This window comes from Pseudophryne corroboree, chromosome 6 (assembly GCF_028390025.1).
Source record: "Pseudophryne corroboree isolate aPseCor3 chromosome 6, aPseCor3.hap2, whole genome shotgun sequence".
Taxonomy (NCBI): Eukaryota; Metazoa; Chordata; class Amphibia; order Anura; family Myobatrachidae; genus Pseudophryne; species Pseudophryne corroboree.
Window position 1 is genome coordinate 568920174 of NC_086449.1, and position 22213 is coordinate 568942386.

Below are 22213 nucleotides of genomic sequence, written 5' to 3' on the forward strand. Positions count from 1 at the left end.
TTGACTATACTTTTGTACTAGAAAGTACACAAGGTAGTCCAGATTGACTTGCTTGCACAGTCTATCTAGTCTTGCGATACCGACCCCACGGGACTGCACATCGGGATCGAATCGGTATCGCAAGCTGCCTAATACCTTGAGATGTGCACTAACTTTCCTTAAGATTTTGACTATTTAGTCAAAATCTTACAGATTTATCTCACCGTTTGTATACACCTTAAGGTTACATTAGAACCCCATCCCCCTTTAGTGATCGCGTATCCTGAAAGTTCTCTGAAAAGCTGGCCATACATTAGGATGATTTTAGGGCCCATGGCACGATTTGGATGCATTGGAACAATAAATCATTCTAAATCGTGCAGTTTTCCTGAACGATAACGATCCGACGCGCGGTCCCGCAGGTTGTTTGCTGTTAATCAAATCTTAAATTTGCAGTCTCTGTAGCGATGTGTAAGCAGTGGATGGCAGATCGTCAGATATATTGTTAAGTCCTTTAACTGACCTAACAATATCATTTGTCCAGGAGCTGCCGGGGAGTTCAAGGGAAATTGTTAGCGACATCGCTCACTTGCAAGTCGCTCTAAGTATGGCCAGCTTAAGAGATCAAACCTAAACTATGTAAAGATAACAGGCTTCAGAAAATACCACTGTCTTATACTGGCATCTGTCCAATTTAAAGATCTTTTTTTAATGTGAACAAAGACAGTGATTTGTGAGATATGATTTAATTTGGCTATTCATGTACTGTGCATAATGTTCAGCAGTGAACGTCTGTTATTTTTTTAAGGCAGTGTGTTTGTGTTTGACCTCAACATCACAACTTACATTTATTTTGTTGCACTGAACCTTAACTTGAGCCTGACTTGCCTTCCCAACTTCAGCCCTGACTTGCCTTCCCAACTTCAGCCCTGTCTTGCCTTCCCAACTTCAGCCCCGTCTTGCCTTCCCAACTTCAGCCCCGTCTTGCCTTCCCAACTTCAGCCCCGTCTTGCCTTCCCAACTTCAGCCCCGTCTTGCCTTCCCAACTTCAGCCCCGTCTTGCCTTCCCAACTTCAGCCCCGTCTTGCCTTCCCAACTTCAGCCCCGTCTTGCCTTCCCAACTTCAGCCCCGTCTTGCCTTCCCAACTTCAGCCCCGTCTTGCCTTCCCAACTTCAGCCCCGTCTTGCCTTCCCAACTTCAGCCCCGTCTTGCCTTCCCAACTTCAGCCCCGTCTTGCCTTCCCAACTTCAGCCCCGTCTTGCCTTCCCAACTTCAGCCCCGTCTTGCCTTCCCAACTTCAGCCCCGTCTTGCCTTCCCAACTTCAGCCCCGTCTTGCCTTCCCAACTTCAGCCCTGTCTTGCCTTCACCTATGAATTAACACTACCTTTTGCCTTTAAAGCTGAAGCGGGATGAGGACATTTCAGCCAGTCGTTTTGAGGATAATGAAGAATTGCGCTATTCCCTGAGATCTATTGAGAAGCATGCTCCATGGGTGCGTCATGTTTTTATTGTAACAAATGGCCAGATCCCATCCTGGCTGAACCTGGACAATCCACGTGTCACCATTGTAACCCATGAGGTAAGACTTTTACTTATTTTATTGGGATCCCCTTTGTCCTCTGTTGTGTAACTGTTTTGATCCCATGCTGGCATTTACAAATGATAGGAAATATTATATAAAAATTATGCAGTTCATGATGTTTTTGTTGTCATGAGTAATGAAAGCTATCGCCATCTGATTATGCTACATGATTGCAACATGTTGTAGTGTCAGGCGCAGGAATCACTTAGTGGGGCTTTAAAAACTCTTGTCTCTGACATTTACAGATATTATGATTGCTTGTTTATAGTTTTGGCCCATGCACATTGTATGTCATTGCACATGTTCACTTTATCACTGAGCCAGATAATCTAAACCAGATCTGCCATCCTGTCCTCAAGTAATCCAAACCAACTGTATTTATGAACAACCCATTGAAACCTGTAATACATAACCCCTAGCAAAGTGTTTCTGATTTCCCTGTGCTGGTACACAGATATTACATTGAGGGGGGGAATTCAATTAGTGGTAATTTACAGCGATTGGACTTTTTGCGGACATCAGGAAAAACTTACAGTGAAAAGGGGCTTAATACCGGTTTGCATACTCTAGCGATTCGCCTTATTCATTTGTAAATTCACAAAATCAGAACACTTGTGATGATTCTTGCTGTCAAAACCATACAAAAGTGTAGAAGAAAATGGAGAAATCTGCCTGTACCCCCAAAAAAGCCAAACTAAGATATAAAAACAGTATAGAAGTCTGTTAGTGGTCAAAATAAAAAGACTTGGATGCCGGCCGAACTCTGATGTTTTTTTTTTTAAAGGGGCAATCATTTAAAAGGCATAGTTTAGCCTTTTAAATGATTCCCCCTTTAAAAAAACCTCAGAGTTCGGCCGGCATCCCGCAAGGCCGCTGAACTTGGACTTCATTACATCCCGCCCTTGGGGTACTTAAATTGGGTCAAATGACTGTTATATGCATTTTTTTTATTAAAAAAAGTAAAAAATGAATAGAAATCAAGTGTTTTTCAACAAAATAGGTGCTCAAATAAAATTGGGGTACATAAAATTGTGTCTAAGTATATATTTGGGTTATTTCAATTCATTTTAAAAAAAACTTCCCCCAAAAAAACCTAAATACTCCGTTCTGCAAGCCTAAACACACTTGTTCCACTCATAAAGTACTCAAATATACCTTTCCAATAACTTGTACCCCAAGATTTCATCAATTTGCATTTTTTTAACCCAAAAATGACATGTCATTATTGGCCAATTAAAAATGATTTAAAATTCTAAGTACTTGCTTAGTCATTCAGGGGGATGTCCCAGGGCTTCTGAACCAAATCCTGACAGTTTTAGCTTAAAATAGGGTTTTTCCCCCACGCTTATCACCTGCCTGGAGGTGGTGAAGTGGGGTAAATCTATAGAGAAGTATCGCTGGTAATTAAATAGGAGTTTATTGCGGTTCACTATAAAATCTTACCTTTTACTGCAAAAATGTAATTTCATATCTAATTGAATTCCCCCCTAAGTGTACAATATGAGGACTGGCCTGTATGACTTGTTACATCTAGTAGCTGTATGCCCACAATATACATAAGGCAAGTTTGGTCTGAATAAAATGAATTCAGTTGTTAGATACTTTTGTGTTGTTTTTTTTGGGGGGGGGGGGTTCCAGAATTTTCTTCCCAAAACACACATTACAGAAACAGACAAAGAATCACTAGTCCTTATTGGGAGTACATTAATACCCCTTTCACATCAAAAAGCCCTGGTCCAACCTGGGTTATTAAACACTGTTTCAAGCTGTGTCCAGCTGCTTGAAACTGCGGTCACACAGGCTGGACCTTATCTCTGTCGGTACTTGGAAACAGGGCCGGACTGGCCATCTGGCACGTGCCAGAAGGGCCGATGGGCCGATCAAGTCCTTCATAGAGCCGGCTCTCTACTTAAACCGTCCCCACCGGTCTCCATGGTCATGGGGACGTGCCGCGAGTATACGCCCCCATGACTCTCAGCACACCCCTGTAAATTGTTGCGGCGCACCCCCGACTTCAGCGCGTGGTCACAAATGCTCGGGCCGATTTAGAGCCCCAGTCCGTTGCTGCTTCGAAATGACATCATCAAGTGCCGGTGATGTGGCTCTCTGTGTAATCAGATGAGCAGTTGACATCAGGCTACCTTAGTCAGAGCAGAGTTTGATCCTGGTAGCTACCAGGGTCGGATTCCCAGCCCGGGTAGACCCTTTAACACCAAACTTGGACTCTGTTTGCCCCAGCAATAATCCGGGTTATAAATTTGGTGTGAAAGGGGTATAACTTTGCCCACTGCAATCTCTTCAGATGTCTATCACTCTGTGAATGAATTTGACTTATTTCTGTTTTTTTTTTCTGTTATTATTATTTTCTCTATCGTCCTAGTGGATGCTGGGGTTCCTGAAAGGACCATGGGGAATAGCGGCTCCGCAGGAGACAGGGCACAAAAAGTAAAGCTTTTCCAGATCAGGTGGTGTGCACTGGCTCCTCCCCCTATGACCCTCCTCCAGACTCCAGTTAGATTTTTGTGCCCGGCCGAGAAGGGTGCAATCTAGGTGGCTCTCCTAAAGAGCTGCTTAGAAAAAGTTTAGCTTAGGTTTTTTATTTTACAGTGAGTCCTGCTGGCAACAGGATCACTGCAACGAGGGACTGAGGGGAGAAGAAGTGAACTCACCTGCGTGCAGGATGGATTGGCTTCTTGGCTACTGGACATCAGCTCCAGAGGGACGATCACAGGTACAGCCTGGATGGTCACCGGAGCCGCGCCGCCGGCCCCCTTGCAGATGCTGAAGTCAGAAGAGGTCCAGAATCGGCGGCTGAAGACTCCTGCAGTCTTCTAAAGGTAGCGCACAGCACTGCAGCTGTGCGCCATTTTCCTCTCAGCACACTTCACACGCAGTCACTGAGGGTGCAGGGCGCTGGGGGGGGGCGCCCTGGGAGGCAAATGTAACCTATATAAAGGCTAAAAATACCTCACATATAGCCCCCAGAGGCTATATGGAGATATTTAACCCCTGCCTGGATTCACTAAATAGCGGGAGACGAGCCCGCCGGAAAAGGGGCGGGGCCTATCTCCTCAGCACACGGCGCCATTTCCTCTCACAGCTCCGCTGGTCAGGACGGCTCCCAGGTCTCTCCCCTGCACTGCACTACAGAAACAGGGTAAAACAGAGAGGGGGGGCAAATTTATGGCGATATTTTGATATATATAAAGCAGCTATAAGGGAGCACTTATTATAAGGCTATCCCTGTTATATATAGCGCTTTTGGTGTGTGCTGGCAAACTCTCCCTCTGTCTCCCCAAAGGGCTAGTGGGTCCTGTCTTCGTTAGGAGCATTCCCTGTGTGTCTGCTGTGTGTCGGTACGTGTGTGTCGACATGTATGAGGACGATATTGGTGTGGAGGCGGAGCAATTGCCAAATATGAGGATGTCACCCCCTAGGGAGTCGACACCAGAATGGATGCCTTTATTTATGGAACTACGGGATAGTGTCAACACGCTAAAGCAGTCGTTTGACGACATGAGGCGGCCGGACAATCAATTAGTGCCTGTCCAGGCGCCTCAAACACCGTCAGGGGCTGTGAAACGCCCTTTGCCTCAGTCGGTCGACACAGACCCAGACACAGGCACTGACTCCAGTGGTGACGGTGACGAATCAACCGTATTTTCCAGTAGGGCCACACGTTATATGATTTTGGCAATGAAGGAGGCGTTACATTTAGCTGATACTACAGGTACCACTAAACAGGGTATTATGTGGGGTGTGAAAAAACTACCTATAGTTTTTCCTGAATCAGAAGAATTAAATGACGTGTGTAATGAAGCGTGGGTTGCCCCTGATAAAAAGCTGGTAATTTCAAAGAAATTATTGGCATTATACCCTTTCCCGCCAGAGGTTAGGGAGCGCTGGGAAACACCTCCTAGGGTGGACAAGGCGCTAACACGCTTATCTAAACAAGTGGCGTTACCCTCTCCTGAGACGGCCGCACTTAAAGATCCATCAGATAGGAGGATGGAAAATATCCAAAAAAGTATATACACACATGCAGGTGTTATACTACGACCAGGATGTGCAGTGCTGGGGTAGTTTGGTCAGAGTCCCTGACTGAAAATATTGATACCCTGGACAGGGACAATATTTTACTGTTGTTAGAACAAATAAAGGATGCATTTCTTTATATGCGTGATGCACAGAGGGATATCTGCACACTGGCATCACGGGTAAGTGCTATGTCCATTTCGGCCAGAAGAGCTTTATGGACGCGACAGTGGACAGGCGATGCGGATTCAAAACGACATATGGAAGTTTTGCCGTATAAAGGGGAGGAGTTATTTGGAGTCGGTCTATCAGATTTGGTGGCCACGGCTACAGCCGGGAAATCCACCTTTCTACCTCAAGTCACTCCCCAACAGAAAAAGGCACCGACTTTTCAACCGCAGCCCTTTCGTTCCTTTAAAAATAAGAGAGCAAAGGGCTATTCATATCTGCCACGAGGCAGAGGTCGAGGGAAGAGACAGCAACAGGCAGCTCCTTCCCAGGAACAGAAGCCTTCCCCGGCCTCTACAAAAGCCTCAGCATGACGCTGGGGCTTCTCAAGCGGACTCGGGGACGGTGGGTGGTCGTCTCAAAAATTACAGCGCGCAGTGGGCTCACTCGCAGGTAGATCCCTGGATCCTGCAGATAATATCTCAGGGGTACAGGTTGGGATTAGAGACAGATCCACCTCGCCGTTTCCTGAAGTCTGCTTTACCAACGTCCCCCTCCGAAAGGGAGACGGTTTTGGAAGCCATTCACAAGCTGTACTCTCAGCAGGTGATAGTCAAGGTACCTCTTCTACAACAAGGGAAGGGGTATTATTCCACTCTTTTTGTGGTACCGAAGCCGGATGGCTCGGTAAGGCCTATTCTAAATCTGAAGTCCTTGAACCTGTACATAAAGAAGTTCAAGTTCAAGATGGAGTCACTCAGAGCAGTGATAGCGAACCTGGAAGAGGGGGACTTTATGGTATCCTTGGACATCAAGGATGCGTATCTCCACGTTCCAATTTACCCCTCACACCAGGGGTACCTCAGGTTCGTTGTACAAAACTGTCACTATCAGTTTCAGACGCTGCCGTTCGGATTGTCCACGGCACCTCGGGTCTTTACAAAGGTAATGGCCGAGATGATGATTCTTCTTCGAAGAAAAGGCATATTAATTATCCCATACTTGGACGATCTCCTAATAAGGGCAAGGTCCAGAGAACAGCTAGAGATGGGATTAGCACTGTCGCAAGAAGTGCTAAAACAGCACGGGTGGATTCTGAATATTCCAAAATCCCAGTTAATGCCGACAACTCGTCTGCTGTTCCTAGGGATGATTCTGGACACGGTTCAGAAAAAGGTTTTTCTCCCGGAGGAAAAAGCCAAGGAGTTATCCGAGCTTGTCAGGAACCTCCTAAAACCAGGAAAGGTGTCTGTACATCAATGCACAAGAGTCCTGGGAAAAATGGTGGCTTCTTACGAAGCAATTCCATTCGGCAGATTCCACGCAAGAATTTTCCAAAGGGATCTGTTGGACAAATGGTCAGGGTCGCATCTTCAGATGCACCTGCGGATAACCCTGTCTCCAAGGACAAGGGTGTCTCTTCTGTGGTGGTTGCAGAGTGCTCATCTATTGGAGGGCCGCAGATTCGGCATACAGGATTGGATCCTGGTGACCACGGACGCCAGCCTGAGAGGCTGGGGAGCAGTCACACAAGGAAGAAACTTCCAGGGAGTATGGACGAGCCTGGAAACGTCTCTTCACATAAACATTCTGGAACTAAGAGCAATATACAATGCTCTAAGCCAGGCAGAACCTCTGCTTCAGGGAAAACCGGTGTTGATCCAGTCGGACAACATCACGGCAGTCGCCCATGTGAACAGACAGGGCGGCACAAGAAGCAGGAGTGCAATGGCAGAAGCTGCAAGGATTCTTCGCTGGGCAGAGAATCATGTGATAGCACTGTCAGCAGTGTTCATCCCGGGAGTGGACAACTGGGAAGCAGACTTCCTCAGCAGACACGATCTTCACCCGGGAGAGTGGGGACTTCATCCAGAAGTCTTCCACTTGCTGGTAACCCGTTGGGAAAGACCAATGGTGGACATGATGGCGTCTCGCCTCAACAAAAAACTGGACAGGTATTGCGCCAGGTCAAGAGATCCGCAGGCAATAGCTGTGGACGCGCTGGTAACGCCTTGGGTGTACCAGTCGGTGTATGTGTTTCCTCCTCTGCCTCTCATACCAAAAGTATTGAGAATTATACGGCAAAGAGGCGTAAGGACGATACTAGTGGTTCCGGATTGGCCAAGAAGGACTTGGTACCCGGAACTTCAAGAGATGATCACGGAAGATCCGTGGCCTCTACCTCTAAGGAGGGACTTGCTTCAGCAGGGTCCCTGTCTGTTTCAAGACTTACCGCGGCTGCGTTTGACGGCATGGCGGTTGAACGCCGGATCCTAAAGGAAAAAGGCATGCCGGAAGAAGTCATTCCTACTTTGATTAAAGCAAGGAAGGAAGTAACCGTGCAACATTATCACCGAATTTGGCGAAAATATGTTGCGTGGTGCGAAGATCGGAGTGCTCCGACGGAGGAATTTCAACTGGGTCGATTCCTACATTTCCTGCAATCAGGATTGTCTATGGGTCTCAAATTGGGATCTATTAAGGTTCAAATTTCGGCCCTGTCGATTTTCTTTCAAAAAGAATTGGCTTCAGTCCCTGAAGTCCAGACCTTTGTTAAGGGAGTGCTACATATACAGCCTCCTGTGGTGCCTCCAGTGGCACCGTGGGATCTCAATGTGGTTTTGGACTTTCTAAAATCTCATTGGTTTGAACCACTAAAGAAGGTGGATTTGAAATATCTCACATGGAAAGTGACCATGCTTCTAGCCCTGGCTTCGGCCAGGAGAGTGTCAGAACTGGCAGCTTTATCTTACAAAAGCCCATATCTGATTTTCCATTCGGACAGGGCAGAACTGCGGACTCGTCCGCATTTTCTCCCTAAGGTGGTGTCAGCATTTCATCTGAACCAGCCTATTGTAGTGCCTGCGGCTACAAGTGACTTGGAGGACTCCAAGTTACTGGACGTTGTCAGAGCATTAAAAATATATATGGCAAGGACAGCTGGAGTCAGAAAATCTGACTCGTTGTTTATATTGTATGCACCCAACAAGATGGGTGCTCCTGCGTCTAAGCAGACGATTGCTCGTTGGATCTGTAGCACAATCCAACTTGCACATTCTGTGGCAGGCCTGCCACAGCCTAAATCTGTAAAGGCCCACTCCACAAGGAAGGTGGGCTCATCTTGGGCGGCTGCCCGAGGGGTCTCGGCATTACAACTTTGCCGAGCAGCTACGTGGTCAGGGGAGAACACGTTTGTAAAATTTTACAAATTTGATACTCTGGCTAAGGAGGACCTGGAGTTCTCTCATTCGGTGCTGCAGAGTCATCCGCACTCTCCCGCCCGTTAGGGAGCTTTGGTATAATCCCCATGGTCCTTTCAGGAACCCCAGCATCCACTAGGACGATAGAGAAAATAAGATTTTACTTACCGATAAATCTATTTCTCGGAGTCCGTAGTGGATGCTGGGCGCCCATCCCAAGTGCGGATTATCTGCAATAATTGTACATAGTTATTGTTAACTAATTCGGGTTATTGTTGAAGGAAGCCATCTTTCAGAGGCTCCGCTGTTATCATACTGTTAACTGGGTTTAGATCACAAGTTGTACGGTGTGATTGGTGTGGCTGGTATGAGTCTTACCCGGGATTCAAAATCCTCCCTTATTGTGTACGCTCGTCCGGGCACAGTACCTAACTGGAGTCTGGAGGAGGGTCATAGGGGGAGGAGCCAGTGCACACCACCTGATCTGGAAAAGCTTTACTTTTTGTGCCCTGTCTCCTGCGGAGCCGCTATTCCCCATGGTCCTTTCAGGAACCCCAGCATCCACTACGGACTCCGAGAAATAGATTTATCGGTAAGTAAAATCTTATTATTATTATTATTAATATTACCACCAGTTATTCATATAGCGCACACACGTTCCGCAGCACTTTACAGAGAATATTTGGCCATTCACATCAGTCCCTGCCCTAGTGGATCTTACAATCTATATTCCCTACCACATGTACATACATTCACGCTATGGTTAATTTTGTTGGGATCCAATTAACCTACCAGTATATTTTTGGAATGTGGGAGGAAACCCACACAAGCGCGGGGGGGATATACAAACTCCACACAGTTAGGGCCATGGTGGGAATCGAACCCATAACCTCAGTGCTGTGAGGCAGTAATGCTAACCATTACACCATCCGTACTGCCTGTTTGTGAAGACCTCCTAGTTTTCCATTATGTATATCTGTCACTTTTTTTTTCTTTCTAGGAAATCTTCTTGAATACTAGTCATTTACCTACCTTTAGTTCTCCTGCCATTGAAAGTCACATTCAGCGAATACCAGGACTTTCCCAAAAATTCATATACATGAATGATGATGTAATGTTTGGAACATATGTTTGGCCTGATGATTTCTATAGCCATTCAAAGGGACAAAAGGTAAAGGAACAAAGTGCAATGAAATGATCAGTGTGTGTTCTGCATCATATTACTCGGGCTCTAGAGCTTATTTACCCATCTAAATTATGACGACAAGGTGACACCATTGTCTCGGCTCCTCTTTACACTGAAAGAGAACGCTTAATTTGCACATCTATGTCAGTGCTTCCCCAACCTCAGACCTCTGCAGTAGTATGTGCATTTCCACCCTCAGTGGAGTACAGGAGAATAATTTACTATGTGAGTAATAAACTAAAATGAACTGCATAATGCACTGTTAGAGAGGTCTGAAACGTTGGAGCGTTTTGGAAACTATAATAATTTCAATTAATGTAGATGTGTAATACTTTTTCCGCTTCTTTCCAAAAAGGTTTACTTGACATGGCCTGTTCCTAACTGTGCAGAGGGTTGTCCAGGATCTTGGATTAAGGATGGTTATTGTGACAAGGCATGTAATAATTCTGCATGTGACTGGGATGGTGGTGATTGCCTAGGTAATTTTAAGCCATTCACATTATTTTACATTGAACTTTTTGATCTGATCTCTCTAAAATTTCCAGACTGCAGAGTATAGTCAGATTTTCATATGGTTCCTCTATCTTTAGCTATCTGCTTAAGCACAGGTAAGTCACTAACACGTATTACAGCAACAATATTTGTCTAGTTTTTGAAGCTATTGTAGCAGTTCTATTGTACTCCGTAAGAACATAAAAAACTGACCTCTGTATCAAAAGGGTTAGGAAAAGCACCAGGAAAAGGAAGCCAGTGTGGTTTACAAAAGAGGTATCAACTAGTGTGAAAAAATGAGAGAGGTGTATCTTGCCAAATGGAGGGAGGCTAATGCTAGCCATACATTAGGGCGATATTGTTCTAACCAGCCAACTAGTTGGCTGGTTGGAACGATAATCTGTCAGTATGTGGGAGCAAACGATAATCAGCCGTTTGCTTTCACACGCTAAAAAACGTCCAGAAACAGTCGTTCCAACTGGTTGGAAAAATCAAACCTGTTTGATTTTCCCAACTAATCGTTCAGGTGTAGGGGAAACTTTCCCACAACTGAACGATAAGTAGGCAGACACTGGCCAGCAGTGTCTGCCTACTTCTTCACCATCGCTGCCGGCCAGGATCCCTGGCAGCGGCAGCAGTGGAGCGGTAGCCGGGAGGAGGTTCAGGGGCAGCTGCGGCAATCCATCATTGCTGCCGTGCTGCCCCTGTATTGCGGCGGCAGGAGGAGAACCAGGGATGGGCGGCAGGAGTACTTACTGCTGCCCCTGGGACACCATGACTTGTCAGCGGCGGCAGGGGTGTGGGAGCTGGGAGGAGGTTCAGGGGCAGCTGCGGCAGTTCATCACTGCTGCTGAGCTGCCCCTGTCACACTGGCACCCCACCAGAGATCACTGCACATCCGCAATCGCGGCACCCCTCCTGTGGTCACTACCCGCGCGATCGTGGCACCGCCACATTCCACCCGTGGGCCGGGTCCCATGGGCAGCAGAGACGGGAGCCAGCCTGAGTGAGTACACACACTCCTCGCACCGGACCTCAAGCGCAGTCAGGGCGCACTGTGACTCCCTGCCGAGCTAGCGTCTGCCCCTTCATGTAGCGCTCCCTAGTCTGGCCATACCCCAGTGGGAGAATAGGGGAATAATGCGTGCCACCTTACAGGTCTGCTGGAGTAATAGGCAGTGGCGGATTTACCACTAGCCATCCAAAGCGGGTGCCTAGGGCCCGGCGGCTCCCAGGGGCCCACTGACAGGGACCAGCTGAAGCAAATCATTTCTGGCAGACGCACGTTTGGGGCCGCCTGTCAATCCAGATTTTTTTACATACATATGGCCCCTGTCAGAGGTGCGTGTTGGCAGTAGCCAGCGGGTACTACAACCCGGCGGGGCTCTGCAGGAAGCCATGACCTCTGAATCAGCACAGTTTTAAGTAAGTGATGTCGGTGTCCGCAACTCCCCCCACTGATAGACTCCCCCCCCCCACATGCACGCACACACACACACCCTTTCTGACGTCGCCTGGCTGCTGCTGACTTGGCTCTCTCCGTACACAGCCGCAGGTCAGTCAGGGCTCCGGTGCTCTGGGAGTTGCTGCTGCCAGTGGTGATGCAGCCAGCGGAGACATGAGTGATCCCAAAAGAAGGACGTTGGCGACTAGGTCACGGGGGTGGGATCCTGCTGACCATTTTTGAGATAACCAGCTGTGTCACCTGCTTATAGGGGGGCTAGGGGTGTAGGCAGCAGTGTCCCCGGGCACTGGGGGGGCAGAAGGTGTAGGCATCTGTGTCACCTGGTCAGGAGATGTAGGAAGCCGAGAGGAGGCACAAAGGACAGTGGACAGAGAGAGGAAGGCACAGAGCAATCGGGCAGAAAGGGAGCAGGGGCACTGACTGAAGGTATAGAAGTGGGTACTTATTACCCTTCCTTCCCCCTTGCCTCTCAATGGCAGCACAACAACTTGTTTCCCCAGCCCAGCACATTGCTGTGTGCAGGGCTGCGGTGGTCGGTGGATGCTGGGAGGTTGCTACCACACTGATCGCCCCCGTTCCCAAACTGCCACAGCTGTCACATGCTGCTACCCAGTTACCACTATCTCCCCGTCACCCCTGCTTATTTCCATCATTTTCGGCCTCTCCGTCTCCCACTATCTCTCCCAGTCACCCAATGCCTCACCCTCTATTCCCTGTGTCACCGTCTACCCATCACCCATTCCCTAGCATCACCTGCTGCCTCTCACTATCACCCACTGACACCCATTGTCATCCTCTGCCTATCCGTCTCCCACTCCCTCCCTGTCACCCAGTGCCTCACCCTCTACCTTTCCTCTGCGTCACTATCCACCCATTACACTCTCTCTCCTGTCACTCAATGACTCTCCCTGTCATCCTCTACGTCAGGTAAACATGCAGAAGTAAGCAGGCACTGTCTGCCTACTTCTGTGACATCACAAGTTGGAGAGAAGTTGGAGCACTGTTTTAGTTGGACAGAAAAGTTGGAGGTTTGGAGGAAAGTTGGTCTGATGTATGGGTAGCTTAAGAAGCTGAACAGGAGTGCAAAAGCAGAAGCTGAGGAGAAAATGGCCCAGTCAGTAGTATTAAGTGTATAAGTGAAAGGATAAAAATGGAGGAATAATACACTCGCCACAGGTTCTATTTTCACTCTATGGGTATCGTGGACATGCACAAGTGGGAAATAGTCCCTTTTAGTCAGCATGCCGACTGTCAGGATTATCAGTGTTCAGGATACATGGGGAGGTATTGTGACCAGCGGTATCCTGATCGCTGGTCACATAACTACATCCCAATTAAAGTACATTTACAGAAGAAAAGGTCTTAAACTCTCAAAACTAAAAGTGGATAAATCAATGGGGCCCAGATAGGATATACCCAAAAGAGCTTAAAGATGTGCTGGTAACACCAATAACAAAACTATTCAACCAGTCACTAACTACAGGAGCAATTCCAGAGGAGTGGAAATCAGCAAATGTAGTACCACTGCACAAAAGTGGAAGAAAGGAAGACGAAAGTAACTGCACACAAGTAAGCCTTACATCAGTAGTAGCAAAAATAATGGAAACACTTAAAAGAAAGAATTGTGGAATATCTTAAATCCAGCATTTTACAGGATCCCAAACAGCATGGATTTACTGGGGGGAGATTGTACCAAACATCTTACTGACTTTTTTTATAAAGGGGGTAGCCATAGATGTATCATATCTAGACTTTAGTAAGGCATTTGACACAGTTCCACATTGCAGACTGCTAAATAAACTTGAAAGCGTGTGATTAGATTATAAAACAGTTGAATGGATGCAGGATAGGAAACAGACAGTTGTAGTGAATAGAGTACATTCTTAAAGAGGGAATTGTTACATGTGGAGTACCTCAGGGATCTGTACTTGGACCAGTACTCTTTAATATCTTTGGTGACATTGCACACGGTATTGAAGGGGGAAAGTACAATATGTCTTTTTTGCAGATAACACAATGATATTCAACAGGGTAGACACACCAGAAAGGGTAAAACAAATGATTGATGATCTAGGTAGACTTGAGGAATGGTCAAGAGTATGGCAACTACAGTTTAATACTAAAAAATGCAAAATCATGCACTTGGGTCTTATACCTATAGATTGTAAGCTTGCGAGCAAGGCCTTCCTACCTCTGTCTGTCTGTTTTTACCCAGTTTTGTACTACAGGTTGAGTATCCCATATCCAAATATTCCGAAATACGGAATATTCCGAAATACGGACTTTTTTGAGTGAGAGTGAGATAGTGAAACCTTTGTTTTCTCTATCGTCCTAGTGGATGCTGGGGTTCCTGAAAGGACCATGGGGAATAGCGGCTCCGCAGGAGACAGGGCACAAAAAGTAAAGCTTTTCCAGATCAGGTGGTGTGCACTGGCTCCTCCCCCTATGACCCTCCTCCAGACTCCAGTTAGATTTTTGTGCCCGGCCGAGAAGGGTGCAATTCTAGGTGGCTCTCATAAAGAGCTGCTTAGAGAAAGTTTAGCTTAGGTTTTTTATTTTACAGTGATTCCTGCTGGCAACAGGATCACTGCAACGAGGGACAGAGGGGAGAAGAAGTGAACTCACCTGCGTGCAGGATGGATTGGCTTCTTGGCTACTGGACATCAGCTCCAGAGGGACGATCACAGGTACAGCCTGGATGGTCACCGGAGCCGCGCCGCCGGCCCCCTTGCAGATGCTGAAGTAAGAAGAGGTCCAGAATCGGCGGCTGAAGACTCCTGCAGTCTTCTAAAGGTAGCACACAGCACTGCAGCTGTGCGCCATTTTCCTCTCAGCACACTTCACACGCAGTCACTGAGGGTGCAGGGCGCTGGGGGGGGGCGCCCTGGGAGGCAAATGTAAACCTATATAAAGGCTAAAAATACCTCACATATAGCCCCCAGAGGCTATATGGAGATATTTAACCCCTGCCTGTATTCACAAAATAGCGGGAGACGAGCCCGCCGAAAAAGGGGTGGGGCCTATCTCCTCAGCACACGGCGCCATTTCCTCTCACAGCTCCGCTGGTCAGGACGGCTCCCAGGTCTCTCCCCTGCACTGCACTACAGAAACAGGGTAAAACAGAGAGGGGGGGGCAAATTTAATGGCAATATCTTGATATATATAAAGCAGCTATAAGGGAGCACTTATTATAAGGCTATCCCTGTCATATATAGCGCTTTTTGGTGTGTGCTGGCAGACTCTCCCTCTGTCTCCCCAAAGGGCTAGTGGGTCCTGTCTTCGTTTAGAGCATTCCCTGTGTGTCTGCTGTGTGTCGGTACGTGTGTGTCGACATGTATGAGGACGATATTGGTGTGGAGGCGGAGCAATTGCCAAATATGGGGATGTCACCTCCTAGGGGGTCGACACCAGAATGGATGCCTTTATTTATGGAATTACGGGATAGTGTCAACACGCTAAAGCAGTCGTTTGACGACATGAGGCGGCCGGACAATCAATTAGTGCCTGTCCAGGCGCCTCAAACACCGTCAGGGGCTGTAAAACGCCCTTTGCCTCAGTCGGTCGACACAGACCCAGACACAGGCACTGATTCCAGTGGTGACGGTGACGAATCAACCGTATTTTCCAGTAGGGCCACACGTTATATGATTTTGGCAATGAAGGAGGCGTTACATTTAGCTGATACTACAGGTACCACTAAACAGGGTATTATGTGGGGTGTGAAAAAACTACCTATAGTTTTTCCTGAATCAGAAGAATTAAATGACGTGTGTGATGAAGCGTGGGTTGCCCCTGATAAAAAGCTGATAATTTCAAAGAAATTATTGGCATTATACCCTTTCCCGCCAGAGGTTAGGGAGCGCTGGGAAACACCTCCTAGGGTGGACAAGGCGCTAACACGCTTATCAAAACAAGTGGCGTTACCTTCTCCTGAGACGGCCGCACTTAAAGATCCATCAGATAGGAGGATGGAAAATATCCAAAAAAGTATATACACACATGCAGGTGTTATACTACGACCAGCTATAGCGACTGCCTGGATGTGCAGTGCTGGGGTAGTTTGGTCAGAGTCCCTGATTGAAAATATTGATACCCTGGACAGGGACAATATTTTACTGTCGTTAGAACAAATAAAGGATGCATTTCTTTATATGCGTGATGCACAGAGGGATATCTGCACACTGGCATCACGGGTAAGTGCTATGTCCATTTCGGCCAGAAGAGCTTTATGGACGCGACAGTGGACAGGCGATGCGGATTCAAAACGGCATATGGAAGTTTTGCCGTATAAAGGGGAGGAGTTATTTGGAGTCGGTCTATCAGATTTGGTGGCCACGGCTACAGCCGGGAAATCCACCTTTCTACCTCAAGTCACTCCCCAACAGAAAAAGGCACCGACTTTTCAACCGCAGCCCTTTCGTTCCTTTAAAAATAAGAGAGCAAAGGGCTATTCATATCTGCCACGAGGCAGAGGTCGAGGGAAGAAACAGCAACAGGCAGCTCCTTCCCAGGAACAGAAGCCCTCCCCGGCTTCTACAAAAGCCTCAGCATGACGCTGGGGCTTCTCAAGCGGACTCGGGGACGGTGGGAGGTCGTCTCAAAAATTACAGCGCGCAGTGGGCTCACTCGCAGGTAGATCCCTGGATCCTGCAGATAATATCTCAGGGGTACAGGTTGGAATTAGAGACAGATCCACCTCGCCGTTTCCTGAAGTCTGCTTTACCAACGTCCCCTTCCGAAAGGGAGACGGTTTTGGAAGCCATTCACAAGCTGTACTCTCAGCAGGTGATAGTCAAGGTACCTCTTCTACAACAAGGGAAGGGGTATTATTCCACTCTATTTGTGGTACCGAAGCCGGATGGCTCGGTAAGGCCTATTCTAAATCTGAAGTCCTTGAACCTGTACATAAAGAAGTTCAAGTTCAAGATGGAGTCACTCAGAGCAGTGATAGCGAACCTGGAAGAAGGGGACTTTATGGTATCCTTGGACATCAAGGATGCGTATCTCCACGTTCCAATTTACCCCTCACACCAGGGGTACCTCAGGTTCGTTGTACAAAACTGTCACTATCAGTTTCAGACGCTGCCGTTTGGTTTGTCCACGGCACCTCGGGTCTTTACAAAGGTAATGGCCGAGATGATGATTCTTCTTCGAAGAAAAGGCGTATTAATTATCCCATACTTGGACGATCTCCTAATAAGGGCAAGGTCCAGAGAACAGCTAGAGATGGGATTAGCAATATCTCAAGAGGTGCTAAAGCAGCACGGATGGATTCTGAATATTCCAAAATCCCAATTAATGCCGACAACTCGTCTGCTATTCCTAGGGATGATTCTGGACACGGTTCAGAAAAAGGTTTTTCTTCCCGAGGAAAAAGCCAAGGAGTTATCCGACCTGGTCAGGAATCTCCTAAAACCAGGAAAGGTGTCTGTACATCAATGCACGCATCTTCAGATGCACCTGCGGATAACCCTGTCTCCAAGGACAAGGGTATCTCTTCTGTGGTGGTTGCAGAGGGCTCATCTATTGGAGGGCCGCAGATTCGGCATACAGGATTGGATCCTGGTGACCACGGACGCCAGCCTGAGAGGCTGGGGAGCAGTCACACAAGGAAGAAACTTCCAGGGAGTGTGGTCGAGCCTGGAAAAGTCTCTTCACATAAACATTCTGGAACTAAGAGCAATCTACAATGCTCTAAGCCAGGCGGAACCTCTGCTTCAAGGAAGACCGGTGTTGATCCAGTCGGACAACATCACGGCAGTCGCCCATGTAAACAGACAGGGCGGCACAAGAAGCAGGAGTGCAATGGCAGAAGCTGCCAGGATCCTTCGCTGGGCGGAGAATCACGTGATAGCACTGTCAGCAGTGTTCATCCCGGGAGTGGACAACTGGGAAGCAGACTTCCTCAGCAGACACGATCTTCACCCGGGAGAGTGGGGACTTCATCCAGAAGTTTTCCACATGCTAATAAACCGTTGGGAAAGACCAATGGTGGACATGATGGCGTCTCGCCTCAACAAAAAACTGGACAGGTATTGCGCCAGGTCAAGAGATCCGCAGGCAATAGCTGTGGACGCGCTGGTAACACCTTGGGTGTACCAGTCGGTGTATGTGTTTCCTCCTCTGCCTCTCATACCAAAGGTATTGAGAATCATACGGCAAAGCGGAGTAAGAACGATACTAGTGGCTCCGGATTGGCCAAGAAGGTCTTGGTACCCGGAACTTCAAGAGATGGTCACGGACGATCCGTGGCCTCTACCTCTAAGACAGGACCTGCTTCAGCAGGGACCGTGTCTATTCCAAGACTTACCGCGGCTGCGTTTGACGGCATGGCGGTTGAACGCCAGATCCTAAAAGGAAAAGGCATTCCAGAAGAAGTCATTCCTACCTTGATTAAGGCAAGAAAGGAAGTCACCGCGAAGCATTATCACCGCATTTGGCGGAAATATGTTGCGTGGTGCGAGGATCGGAGTGCTCCGACGGAGGAATTTCAACTGGGTCGTTTCCTACATTTCCTGCAATCAGGATTGTCTATGGGTCTCAAATTGGGATCTATTAAGGTTCAAATTTCGGCCCTGTCAATATTCTTCCAAAAAGAATTGGCCTCAGTTCCTGAGGTCCAGACTTTTGTCAAAGGAGTATTGCATATACAGCCTCCTGTGGTGCCTCCGGTGGCACCGTGGGATCTAAATGTAGTTTTAGATTTCCTCAAATCCCATTGGTTTGAACCACTAAAAAATGTGGATTTGAAATATCTCACATGGAAAGTGACTATGTTACTGGCCCTGGCGTCCGCCAGGAGAGTATCTGAACTGGCGGCTTTATCTTATAAAAGCCCTTATTTAATTTTCCATTCGGATAGGGCAGAGCTGCGGACGCGTCCGCATTTTCTCCCTAAGGTGGTATCAGCGTTTCACCTGAACCAGCCTATTGTAGTGCCTGCGGCTACAAGCGACTTGGAGGACTCCAAGTTGTTGGACGTTGTCAGAGCTTTAAAAATATACATTTCAAGGACGGCTGGAGTCAGAAAATCTGACTCGCTGTTTATACTGTATGCACCAAACAAGTTGGGTGCGCCTGCTTCTAAGCAGTCGATTGCTCGTTGGATTTGTAACACAATTCAACTTGCACATTCTGTGGCAGGCCTGCCACAGCCTAAATCTGTTAAGGCCCATTCCACAAGGAAGGTGGGCTCATCTTGGGCGGCTGCCCGAGGGGTCTCGGCATTACAACTCTGCCGAGCAGCTACGTGGTCAGGGGAGAACACGTTTGTAAAATTCTACAAATTTGATACCCTGGCAAAGGAGGACCTGGAGTTCTCTCATTCGGTGCTGCAGAGTCATCCGCACTCTCCCGCCCGTTTGGGAGCTTTGGTATAATCCCCATGGTCCTTTCAGGAACCCCAGCATCCACTAGGACGATAGAGAAAATAAGAATTTACTTACCGATAATTCTATTTCTCGGAGTCCGTAGTGGATGCTGGGCGCCCATCCCAAGTGCGGATTATCTGCAATACTTGTACATAGTTATTGTTAACTAATTCGGGTTATTGTTTAGGGAGCCATCTTTCAGAGGCTCCTCTGTTATCATACTGTTAACTGGGTTTAGATCACAAGTTGTACGGTGTGATTGGTGTGGCTGGTATGAGTCTTACCCGGGATTCAAAATCCTCCCTTATTGTGTACGCTCGTCCGGGCACAGTACCTAACTGGAGTCTGGAGGAGGGTCATAGGGGGAGGAGCCAGTGCACACCACCTGATCTGGAAAAGCTTTACTTTTTGTGCCCTGTCTCCTGCGGAGCCGCTATTCCCCATGGTCCTTTCAGGAACCCCAGCATCCACTACGGACTCCGAGAAATAGAATTATCGGTAAGTAAATTCTTATTTTTTGATGGCTCAATGTACACAAACTTTGTTTAATACACAAAGTTATTAAAAATACTGTATTAAATGACCTTCAGGCTGTGTATATAAGGTGTATATGAAACATAAATGAATTGTGTGAATGTAGACACACTTTGTTTAATGCACAAAGTTATAAAAAATATTGGCTAAAATTACCTTCAGGCTGTGTGTATAAGGTATATATGTAACATAAATGCATTCTGTGCTCAGATTTAGGTCCCATCACCATGATATCTCATTATGGTATGCAATTATTCCAAAATACGGAAAAATCAGATATCCAAAATACCTGTGGTCCCAAGCATTTTGGATAAGGGATACTCAACCTGTATTACTGTTGTTCCCCAGTTTTGTTCTATTACTGTTCTAATTGTAAAGCGAAGCGGAATATGCTGCGCTATATAAGAAACTGTTAGTAAATAATAAATAAATAAATATAGGGGTATATGCAATTAGCGGCGAATCGCGGCAAATTATCGGCCGTTTTTTAATTCGACACAATTCGACCGTCCAATTTCGCAAGTGGGTGCCGAAATTGACCATATTCAATAAAAAAACGGATTCGACAGTCCCGCAGGCGAAAAACGGCCGATTTGACGGATTTTGATCCGTTTTTTGAAAAACGGGAAAAAACGCGAAAAAAAATGACGTGGGGTCCCCCCTCCAAAGCATAGCCAGCCTCGGAATCTTCGAGCTGGTCCTGGTTCTAAAAATGCGGGGGCAAAATGGACAGGGGATCCCCCGTATTTTTAAAACCAGCACCGGGCTCTGCGCCTGGTGCAAAAAATACGGGGGACAAAAAAAGTAGGGGTCCCCCGTATTTTTTACACCAGCATCGGGCTCCACTAGCTGGACAGATAATGCCACAGCCGGGGGTCACTTTTATACAGTGCCCTGCGGCCGTGGCATTAAATATCCAACTAGTCACCCCTGGCCGGGGTACCCTGGGGGAGTGGGGACCCCTTCAATCAAGGGGTCCCCCCCCCAGCCACCCAAGGGCCAGGGGTGAAGCCCGAGGCTGTCCCCCCCCCCCCATCCATTAGCTGCGGATGGGAGGTTGATAGCCTTGAGAAAAATTACATGAATATTGTTTTTTCCAGTAGTACTACAAGTCCCAGCAAGCCTCCCCCGCAAGCTGGTACTTGGAGAACCACAAGTACCAGCATGCGGGAGAAAAACGGGCCCGCTGGTACCTGTAGTACTACTGGGGAAAAAATACCCAAATAAAAACAGGAGACACACACCTTGATAGTAAAACTTTATTGCACACCTGCCGACACACACATACTTACCTATGTTGACACGCCGACTGCCACAGTCTCCGACGATCCGAGGGTACCTGTGAAAAAATTATACTCCCCTTCCAGCGTCCAGAGATAAATCCACGTCCAGAGTATAATCCAGGTACTTGGCAAAATAACAAAACGCAAAAACCCGTGCCAGCGGACTGAAAGGGGTCCCATATTGACACATGAGACCCCTTTCCCCGAATGCAGAGACCTCTCCGTGACAGCTGTCACTGAAAGGTCTCTTCAGCCAATCAGCGAGTGCAACGTCCTTGCACTCTGCTGATTGGCTCTGCGCGTCTGAGCTCAGACAGCGCATCGCAAAGCCTCTCCATTATATTCAATGGTGGGAACCTTGCAGTTAGCGGCTGACCGCGGGTAACCCCCCTGCTGACGGCAAAGTTCACACCATTGAATATAATGGAGAGAGCTGTGCGATGCGCTGTCACAGCACAGACTGCGCACAGCCAATCAGGTGAGCGCCACGTAGTAGCGCTTCCTGATTGGCTGAAGGGACCTCAGTGACAGGAGTCACGTGGGGTCCCGGCACATTCGGCACATTCGGGGAAAGGGGTCTCGTGTCAATATGGGACCCCTTTCAGTCCGCTGGCACGGGTTTTTGCGTTTTGTTATTTTGCCAAGTACCTGGATTATACTCTGGACGTGGATTTATCTCTGGACGCTGGAAGGTGAGTATAATTTTTTCACAGGTACCCTCGGATCGTCGGAGACTGTGGCAGTCGGCGTGTCAACATAGGTAAGTATGTGTGTGTCGGCAGGTGTGCAATAAAGTTTTACTATCAAGGTGTGTGTGTCCTGTTTTTATTTGGGTACTTTTTTCCCAGTAGTACTACAGGTACCAGCGGGCCCGTTTTTCTCCCGCATGCTGGTACTTGTGGTTCTCCAAGTACCAG

At 47.6% G+C, this 22213-nt stretch overlaps 1 protein-coding gene across 3 annotated transcripts in view; it reads left to right on the forward strand.

Annotated features, from left to right (window-relative positions):
• The window catches only part of GNPTAB (N-acetylglucosamine-1-phosphate transferase subunits alpha and beta), a 189186-nt gene that overhangs the window by 122263 nt on the left and 44710 nt on the right, over positions 1-22213 (forward strand). For all 3 annotated transcript variants that reach the window (XM_063927810.1, XM_063927809.1, XM_063927811.1), the window contains exons 9-11: positions 1381-1560; positions 9967-10137; positions 10508-10631. In XM_063927810.1, coding sequence (XP_063783880.1) covers positions 1381-1560; positions 9967-10137; positions 10508-10631 — 475 coding nt within the window. The remainder of the gene's footprint in view (positions 1-1380; positions 1561-9966; positions 10138-10507; positions 10632-22213) is intronic.